We start from the raw sequence: 10,782 nt of genomic DNA, 5'->3' as shown, positions 1-10,782 counted from the left end.
TTCACTCTGTCCAAAGTGACAGCAACCTATCAATCTCAACATTACTCCAAACATTTTGACTTTCCTCAAGTTTTTCGGCCAATTTTCAGTCCTCCAGTGGTTGAGTAACATCATGAGGTCGGAAAACTTATATTGAAACGTGATGATGGTAATGCCTTCAAACACGAGTGGATGAGTTTTTTCGTTTCATGAGCCGTCCAAGTTTAAGACTTCTGCATGTTCGTGTTGAAGGTGTGATTTTGGGAAAGGGGCTGAGGACATTGTAGGATTTTCTAAAAGACAGTCAATGAGAATGGTTCCAAACACTGTGAATGAGGGACTATGGATACTTGGCCACTTGGTTGAGATAATAGATGGGGAATGGAGTGTGGGGGGTGGGGGCGGGGGGGGGATCAGCTTGCATTCTCCCTATAGGCCTCTCTGCCTGTCAATCACTCAATCTGATCCATCCATCCATTGGGATCAAACTCTGTGCAGAGTGTTGGTGCTACCTAAGCAGTCTCCTTGGCTATTGAGCACAATCCTGGATGTGTCGCCACTCCGACACAGGATCCCAGCATGCTGGTACTCATTTTGCCGACCTCGGAAGGATGACAGGCTGAGTCAACCCCACCTGGTATTAATTAAACAGCCAAGCATGATTTGAACTCAGGACCCTAAGATCCCAAGCCTACCACCCTAACCTTAAACTAACACCAGGCTCAATATGATAACATGCTGTAAATGCAGCCATTCAACATCACAAAGGATGTGTGCTTTCTTACATCCACCCACCAAAGGTGAACATAGGTTATGTTTTCACCCCTAGCTGTCTGTTTGTTTGTCTGTTTGTGTGCAGGAATCTCAAAAGGTTGTGGACAGATTCATTCAGATGGAACATCTCTGCTGCTGTCACGAAGCGATGCTTGATGGGCTCCAATTCACCAACTGGACCCATTCCCAAAGAAGCAACCAGAAAGCAAGCAATTCCCAAGTTACTTAAACAGGAATTTTTGGGTGATATTCTCATCCTTTATTTTGTGTTTGTCTTTCCATGTCATGCCATAATTAATTGTAGATGCCGAGATGAACCATTGATTGTAACAGCTGTTGTTTAATATGAATATATGGAAATGTCGAAATGATTGAGGTGAAGCATGTAAAATGGACTAAATTCATGCATGATGTGCAGTGATGAATGATTGATGAATAACCCTTTGAATTGAAGGAGTCAGAATAAATTGTTTGAAAATTATTTGAGACACAAGGTTTGATTCCAGCATCCGCTTGTCCATTCATAGTATGGCTTTAGTTACGTAAGTTTAGTTGGATTTAGTTAGAAATTCACTTAGGCATAACTAGGTTTCACAGGCTGTCTTCCAGATGGTTTGAATAGACCATGGGACATGCTTGGCGACCACCCCTACCCCCACTGGTAAAAGACACTTCTCCCCCAACTCAAACCATATTCCCCTACCCTCCCTTTTCCTCTCTCCACCCGTCCTCCCCAACCTCATCACAATTTCGATTTTCTTATTTTTAACTTTTCGTGTGTGCATAAGAAAAAAAAAAAACCCCTCAAGTCGTCTAATAAATGTCCCAAGCATATTTTATTTATTTATTTTAGCCTAATTTTAAAATTGTCCAATTATAATTGGACTTCCAAATTTTCATTGAAAATATAAATTTTCAAAATACAAATATAAATTATAATTGGACTTTGTAGTTTACGGAGGAAAAACGAATAAATATTCTTTTTTCCTCCGCAAACTACGAATACATGTGATTAAAATATTATTGTTATTGGCTATTGCACTCAACACGGTGTTTAAATGTTCTATATTTCATCACTAACAGTGTGATGGAATCCTCACGAAGAACACCATGAGGTCTTTCACATCCACCAAGGCACAAAAGTATGTTCACGATGGATGGGATACCCAGTTTAACGCCCATCCGAGGGACGAAACACACACATTGATGTATCGCCCTACATACCAAACAACAGGGTATCAGTTTATAGCTCGGCTGACATTGAACCAAATGCTCAGAGTACAATAATTAATTTAAAATTATTGCAAGTTTACCTGTACCCGTGCATGGAGATACTGAAACTTTTAACTTACAAGTAACGGTGTGATTAATCTGATTAATTCGTTAAGGAAAATGAACCAGGCAAATTCCTTTTTTTAATTTATGGTTGTGTATACAGTACTTATAAAACGAGAAGGGCACTCGGTAGAGTGCATACCTCCGCCATGCAATGCCTGATCCAGAAGAACATATCAGGCCTAATATATTTTGAGATATCTTTCTATACTCTACTGTACTGTATATATATTTTTGGCCCTATCTCTTAATGGTGAAGAATTACTTGAAATTTTTTTTAAAAACATGTATCCAGATCTGGGTTCGGATCTTCACCAAAATCTAATTGATTCGTCCTTGTCACACACCCAATGTGTCCACCAAGTTTTGTCTGAATCCGTCCATAACTTTTTGAGATATCCTGCTCACAGACAAACAGACAAATAAATAAACAAGATACACGTCGTGCTTAGCACTACACTTTTAAAATCCAACCCCCCCCCCCCGCTTCTCTCCTCCCCCCCAAAAAACAACTTGCCATGGATACATCAATTTTTCCATTTCATTAAGATTAAAACGAACTATCTTCATCAAAGCTCAGTTTAATCGGATAAAATTGATTACTTTTCAGATGAAAATTCATTTTCAAAAGCTAACCTTAAGTTGCCTTTTGACCTTTTGATCTCAAAAATTGTTGGTTTCCAAATTCAGTGATGCACTATGCAATTGCTGTTTAATTTCCAGGTCAATCGGATGAAAACTGATGATTTTTCAGATGGAAATTGATGATTTTAGAAGTTTGACCTTTGACCTTTTCACTTCAAAAAATAGTTGCTTTCCCAATTCAGGGACCTAATGTGCAAATTATGTTTAACTTTCAAGTCAATCGGAAGAAAAATGACATTTTTAGAAATTCGACCTCAAGATGACCTTTGACCTTTGACCTCAAAACCATTAGGCTTCTCAGTTGAGACTGCCTCTACATTTTGGTAAAGTTTGATGAAGATCGGTTTAGAATTGTGACCTGTTGGCGATTAACAGACAAACAAACAAACAGACTGAATAACAAAATTGACTGACCAATGCACTTGCAAATCTTCAATTTTGCAAGTAACAGACAAACAAATTAACAAAGCGACAAAAAACGGACAAACAAACAAGCAGTCATAGACTGGTACTTACGAAGTCATCAACTTGACCTCTGACCTTGTCTAATAAAAGCTGTCTCTAGAGAAGGTAGCAACGCAAACCAGAAGTTTCTACGATGATTCTGTACCAAACCATCAAAAATCGAATGTTTGACCTCACTGTGACCTTGACCTTTGACCGATTTTGACCAAAATCTAATCAGCGCAAGCCATCACCCTCCTGAATCACGTGGTGTAATTTGACATTGGTAGCTTCTTCCGTTCTCGAATTATCGTGCCTACAAACAAACACACACAAACACACAAACAGAGGACAGAAGTCATCAATATACTTACGAAATCTAAAGATTTCCACATCAACCACATATAAAGATTTCGTAAATAATAAATACAAACTCATTAAAGGTAGTCAGCTTGGGTTTACCAAAGGAAGGTCTTGTCTAACAAATCCTTTTAGAGTTCTATGAAGCAGTGTCTGATTGTGTGGATGAGGGAAAGGCCGTGGACATAGTATATCTAGACTTTGAGAAGGCATTTGATAAGGTACCACATCGGAGGTTGTTAGCCAAAGTGAGGGCTTGTGGAGTAGCTGGTCAGGTAGCTAATTGGATTGCAAACTGGCTTAGTGGTAGAAAGCAAAGAGTGGCTGTGAGTGGGAGGATGTCTTGCTGGGAGGATGTAAGTCGTGGGGTACCTCAAGGATCAGTACTCAGACCAGAACTATTCATTATTTACATCAATGATTTGGATGGTGGAGTGTAGAGTAGACTTTCCAAATTTGCAGATGACACAAAGCTTGGAGGTGAGGTGGATAGCAGAGGGGGTGGTGATCAGATTCAGGAAAGTATTGATATTTGCATAGATTGGGTGAAAGATTGTCAGATGGAATTTAACCTGAGCAAGTGTAAGGTGTTTGGGATGGGAAAGAATAATGAAAATAGAGATTACAGGATGCAAGGGGTAATTTTGGAGCGAGTCACACAGGAGAAGGATCTAAGGGTGGTAATAGATACGGGAGGTAAGCAGGCAGCACAATGCCAGGCAGCTAAAGGTAAAGCAAATAGGGTTTTAGGTTCATTTATAAATCAAAAGAGGTAGTGTTAACATTGTGTAGGAATTTAGTGAGAACCACATTTAGAATATTGTGTGCAGTTCTGGTCACCACAGTTCCGGAAGGACATGGATGCCAAAGGAATGGTTCAGCACAGGGCTAATAGATTGATTCCGGGCCTAGTTCGACTCAGATATGAGGAGCGGATGAAGGAGACGGGGCTTTATACACTAGAAAGGAGGCGGTTACGAGGAGATATGATGGAGATGTTTAATATAATGAAAGGTATAGGCAAAATAAGTGCAGAATAATTATTTAGCAGACTCGGACAAGGGGACCAGGGGGACAGTGATAGGACCGGGGCCATAGCCTGAGAGTAACGAGGAGGAGAGTTAAGACGGTAGTAAGGCTGGGGACTTTCACTCAGGAAGTAGTTAATGCCGGGAATGGCCTCCCTGGAAAGGTAGGGACAGCAGAAACAGTGGATAAGTTTAAATTACAAGCCGGTCGGCGGCGATGCGTCGCAGAGCATGGAAACTATAAGATATAGAGCAAAATGGATGTAATATAGCGGATAGGGAATCACCTTAAGATGATGCATATCAAATCTCATCCAGTTCCATCTACTGATAACTACTCGGTATCCATTTGAATGAAAAGTACCGAAAATGCGGTTTGAAATCGGAAATCCCCAAAGTTCGAGGGGGTGCTGTGGGTGAACAAAGATCTAAATCGAAAATCCGGCTCGTTCCTTTGTGCACAATGTATTCCAGACGATTAGTGTGAATTTTCATGACCATCCGACCATAACCCGAGGAGGAGTAGCATTTGGCACGAAGGCACCTCCAGCTCTCGCATATTATCGATTTTTGCACTAATTGACCTTTGACCTCTGACCTAAGCGAAATCGGTCAATATGTCCTGAGGCAAAGTTGTAGTACTCATTGAGTACCATGAACCTGCAAAGTTTCATTCGTATCGATGCACTCACCTGGTCGCTCGGGGGGCCTTCAATTTTCGCCAATTTTTACACATACCCTAATTGTAGGGGGTGCTTCGGGTAAAGTATTCCATATATCACAAAAACCGGAATATATTTGATAGAGCATCAACTGTAGATCGTTCATGCCAAATTTCATAACCCGACGTGGGATAATGGCTTTCGGAATTGATTTCGCGTGAACGGGACCGATTTTGAAGGTTTTTCGGTTGTTGCTAGGGAACCAAAGCGTCCCTAGCAACCATCACAATTTCCAAAGCACTCGGTCATAAGATGTACCTACCACCCGAGTTTGGTCAAAATCCGCCCACGTTTACTACCAATTATGCTGATGACAAACGAACAAACATTCAAACAAACATCCAAACAAACAGACAGAATTACTGACAATAAGGGTCACCTATTTCAGCAACCCAATAATTAGATAGGTACCTGGAAGTTATGGAGATAGATGGGTATGGGAATGTTGTGTTATGCCTAGTGTTGGCTTAATTGTTAGAGTTGTGGGCTTGGGATTCTCGGGTCCTGAGTTCAAATCCTGCTTTGGCATTTAATTCATACCAGGTGGGGTTGACTCACTGTGTCGTCCTTCTCAGGCTGGCAAAAGGTAGATCCAGTTTGCTGGGATGATTGAGCCATTAGAGTGTCCTGTGTTGGAGTGGTGACCCATCCAGGATTGTGCCCAATGGCCAAGGAGACTGTTTTGGCAGCACTGATGTTCTGTACAGAGTATGGTCCTGATGGATGGGTGTTGGGATGTTGGCAGGACTTTGAGATAGCTTGAGCACTGATGGGTGATTGTGTGCATGTGTATGGAGTGTTGGTGGGGATGTTGTGTGGTTGATGTGTGTGGTTTTTAAAAATTTTTATTTTACCAAAGTCCATGCCCCCGCCTCTGAAAAGAAGGAAATAAAAATAAAATAATATTACAAAAAAATACTTCATAAAAAAAAAAACAATTTACATTTTCTAATTTGATCTTGTGTTGATAAATTGGTGTGGTGTTGATGTGGCACAGGCATGATGGGATGAATGTCCTCCACCTGCGAAGAGGTGTTGATGTGGCACAGGCATGATGGGATGAATGTCCTCCACCTGCGAAGAGGTGTTGATGTGGCACAGGCATGATGGGATGAATGTCCTCCACCTGCGTCGAGGTGTTGATGTGGCACAGGCATGATGGGATGAATTTCCTCCACCTGCATCAAGGTGTTGATGTGGCACAGGCATGATGGGATGAATTTCCTCCACCTGCGTCGAGGTGTTGATGTGGCACAGTCATGATGGGATGAATGTCCTCCACCTGCATCGAGGTGTTTATGTGGCACAGGCATGATGGGATGAATGTCCTCCACCTGCATCAAGGTGTTTATGTGGCACAGTCATGATGGGATGAATGTCCTCCACCTGCGTCGAGGTGTTGATGTGGCACAGTCATGATGGGATGAATGTCCTCCACCTGCATCGAGGTGTTTATGTGGCACAGGCATGATGGGATGAATGTCCTCCAAGTGCGTCGAGGTGTTGATGTGGCACAGGCATGATGGGATGAATGTCCTCCAAGTGCGTCGAGGTGTTGATGTGGCACAGGCATGATGGGATGAATGTCCTCCAAGTGCGTCGAGGTGTTGATGTGGCACAGGCATGATGGGATGAATGTCCTCCACCTGCGTCGAGGTGTTGATGTGGCACAGGCATGATGGGATGAATTTCCTCCACCTGCACCGAGGTGTTGATGTGGCACAGGCATGATGGGATGAATTTCCTCCACCTGCGTCGAGGTGTTGATGTGGCACAGTCATGATGGGATGAATGTCCTCCACCTGCATCGAGGTGTTGATGTGGCACAGGCATGATGGGATGAATGTCCTCCACCTGCGAAGAGGTGTTGATGTGGCACAGGCATGATGGGATGAATGTCCTCCACCTGCGAAGAGGTGTTGATGTGGAACAGGCATGATGGGATGAATGTCCTCCACCTGCGTCGAATTTCCTTGCCATTCCTTGTGATGGCCTCGAGGCACACACGCTCACCTCCAAGCTGTCTCGCCTGGGTTCGAATCCTGACCCAGCTCGAAACTGTCATCCCGGTGTTTCGCAAGCAGAGTGATTCGTCAACGTGTGTGTGTGACGTCCTTTCAGATGGACTTTAAACTTGCCGTCCCGTGTGCCGGAATTAGTTGTGGTCGACGTTTATAAAGATCCCAGGGTGTCCTTCGCGAAGAGTAAGCGACCTTTCTCCGGCACCATGAGCAGATTCCAAATTCTTTCCTCACCTTAGTCGAACGTCAGACTTAGTCAGCCGGTTCGTGAAAGACTTGGGGCAAACTTTCCCCCCTGGCCAAGCACACAAGAACGTGGGAATAAATGTACCTGTAAAATAAATAAATAACAACAACAGGGGGTGAATATCGAAAAGAGAAAACACACACACACACGCACACACACACACACACACACGCACGCACGCACGCACACACGCACGCACACACGCACGCACACGCACACGCACGCACACGCACACGCACGCACACGCGCACGCGCACACACTTCTACCTCATGTGAACCAACTCAATTATAAATTCACGGCACAGGTGGATTAATCAATGACGCCACGATTGACGGTATTTGAAAAACATATTTTTTATTTGTAAAATTCCTTCACAAATCGGGCGATAACATTTGCAAGGAAAACGACGATGACTGATGGATTAAATAAAGAGTTCCGGGGGGGGGGGAGGAGGAAATGGAATCGCAGACACGTGGCTCTGCGCTCGAGAACAACACCGTAGAGGTTCACGGGAAATTTGCCACGTGGAAGAAGTGCGCATGCGTATTGCGTCACTTCCACCACGGGCATGACGTAGGTCACGCTGTGTCCGGAAGTCGTGGAGTTTAGTCGCCTTCATCCATTCCGGGGCGGTGTGGAAAATAGTTGTGTCAGTGAGTTATTTTTTTTTTCTTTCAAATTTTATTTTAAATTGCGACTACCGCCTTGGGTAGCCTTGATCGCTGCATGTCTACTCAGGTACTAGTGATACGTTCGTTAAACGGCGGTGGCACTTCTCACCGGTACCTCCTGAGGCCTCGGTGGTCTCTGGAATTTTGATTCGTGTCAGGATCTCGGTGTGGTTGGGATTATGGATAAACAAGCGCAGAGGAAAAGAAGGCGAGATGGGCTCAGGGATACCGGAGACATTGCGACTCCTGTGGCCTTGACGAGTGAGCAACAGAAGCCTCCTATGAACGGTGAGCATCGGGGTTTGTGGGGGAAAGGCCGTAAAAACGAGAAACTTATTCCCTCGCAGTGTATTTGGGGATTTAGATGTACACGTGTGAACGAGGCGTCGCACACGATCGAGGTGATGTCCAATGTCCTCACTGTTCACATGTTCCGTTCAGCTGTACATTTCTGAGCCTTCATGATGCTCTGTCTGTCTGTCTCTGTGTGTGTCTCTCTCTCTGTCTCTCTGTGTGTGTGTGTGTCTCTCTGTCTCTCTCTGTCTTTCTCTCTGTCTCTCTCTCTGTCTCTCTCTGTCTCTGTGTGTGTGTGTGTCTCTCTGTCTCTCTCTGTCTCTGTGTGTGTCTCTCTCTCTCTGTCTCTCTCTGTCTCTCTGTGTGTGTGTGTCTCTCTCTGTCTCTCTCTGTCTCTCTCTGTCTCTCTCTCTGTCTCTCTCTCTGTCTCTCTCTCTGTCTCTCTCTCTGTCTCTCTCTCTGTCTCTCTCTCTGTCTTTACTATTTATTTATTTATTTATTGGCATCAGCACCACTTGCAGCACCGCCCCAGCCTTCTGGCGACGTGGCTTGCCCCTTACACGTGATCACCCAGCCGCGTCAGCAACGCCGATAATACTTTGTGTGGAAAGTGTGGTTTAGCAGACGTGCTGGTGTAATTGTCTAGATCGGTGTTTCTCAAGGTGGGGTGGGGCATGAGGATTTAGAATTAATTGAGTTAAATATATGATCGCTTTCATAGCTTTGCACTTTCAAATTTTCAAAAGTTTGAAGCTGCAACTGCTGCCTCATCGCGTCACAACGAGATGAGTGTGTGAAAAGTCTTTTCAACTTCAAAGGAACCATGATGTGGCTGTCTGAGGAGAGCGAAAAGAAACAGCCAAACTCGACTACTTTGGCAAGGGAAGTGTTGATATGATAAATTTTCCATCATCTTATTTAGTCGAACGTGGATTTAGTGTTGTTATCGATTTGCTGCAAGCTGAGAGAAATCGACTGGAAATCACGAAACGTGGCGATTTAAGGCTGAAACTGACAAAATTGGTTCCTCAAATCGAACAAATCTGCAGCCAGCGTCAAGGGCAGGGTTCCCATTGAAGTGAGTAGCAATTGAATAAAATTTGCAATAAAGTTTTAATAAAGCCTTTTGAATACATATGTAGTGTCTCCAATCATGGTGGGGCATACGATTTTTTTATTTTTTGAAAATCAAAGTGGGGCATGGGACAAAAAAGGTTGAGAAACACTGGGTTAGAGCGTCTGCTTCGAGTCCGGGAGGTCGGTGGTTCGAACCCCGGCTGAGTTGTACCAAAGACTTTAAAGATGGTACCTGCTGCTTCCTTGCTCGTTTCCCAGCGTCTGAAAGGATAGAACACAGACAACCAACCATAGGCTGGCAATCATTGCGCAGGCTTTGATGGGTCTAATGGCCTTCTGCATTGAAGTTTCTTGTAAGGCGACTAATGTTGTTGTTATTAATAATCTCTATTATAATACCAAGCTTGCACACTAAAAACTCGGCTCACCGTCACACGATCCCTACGAAATTGCTGTGGCACTTGGCGGACATGCCGACAATGTTTGGGAAGTCTTGGCGTTCCATAGTACCACTTGCATTTTGCACAATGCGTATTTTTGGCATTCCCTGTGTGGTCTGTCGTCTGCTACCAGCTATGTTGTACTGCTATCCTGTGCATGTGCACGGGTATCGCTAGTAATTATTAAATAATAATAAAATACCAAATACTGTGAATCCTTTATCTCATATATGGGGTACCTTCCTCATCCTTGTTCAAACTGTTCAAACCTTTAAAAATAAAATGGTAATACAAAGTAATTCCGAGTCGTACTCATTTTTATCTCAAGTTAATAAGGTTGTACACTTCCACTGGCAACAATATGTACTAAGATACAGAGCATGTGTCTCTGCGAAGCTCGAAATTCCTGCCAACACTGATTCTCCATCGCTTGCAGCGATGAATGTGGTGCAACTTATTACGATTACAGAAGTGACAACATTTATTGGGAAATAAAATGTTTATGACTTAAATAATCCTACATAATTCTCCTTTTACTCCTTGCACCATTCGGTGCACCGGGCTACCGAGGCAATTTCATTGGACAGGGTACCGCGGGTTACAACCTGGACGGGTCATCACTCCGATGCAGGACACTCAACTGCAAGTGCAGGAGTTTGTAATTTATTCAGGGTGCCTGCGATACCTCGCCTTATCTTCGCAAAAGACAGTGGGATCTTTAACGTCCACCATCTCATGCTAGCA

The 10,782-nt window shown here is 43.6% G+C and overlaps 1 protein-coding gene across 2 annotated transcripts in view; it reads left to right on the top strand.

Moving 5' to 3' along the window:
• The first annotated feature begins 8,130 nt into the window (after nucleotides 1–8,130).
• Nucleotides 8,131–10,782, top strand: part of LOC147026779 (protein transport protein Sec24A-like) — a 108,996-nt gene continuing 106,344 nt past the window's right edge. For both annotated transcript variants that reach the window (XM_085882585.1, XM_085882584.1), the window contains exon 1: nucleotides 8,131–8,515. In XM_085882585.1, coding sequence (XP_085738711.1) covers nucleotides 8,407–8,515 — 109 coding nt within the window. In that variant the 5' untranslated portion in view covers nucleotides 8,131–8,406. The remainder of the gene's footprint in view (nucleotides 8,516–10,782) is intronic.

This window comes from Eptatretus burgeri, chromosome 5 (assembly GCF_056783735.1).
Source record: "Eptatretus burgeri isolate ZD-2024b chromosome 5, Ebu_testis_v1, whole genome shotgun sequence".
NCBI classification, from domain to species: domain Eukaryota; kingdom Metazoa; phylum Chordata; class Myxini; order Myxiniformes; family Myxinidae; genus Eptatretus; species Eptatretus burgeri.
Note: the sequence above shows the minus strand (reverse complement) of the source record. Positions and strands in the feature narration are given on the sequence as shown.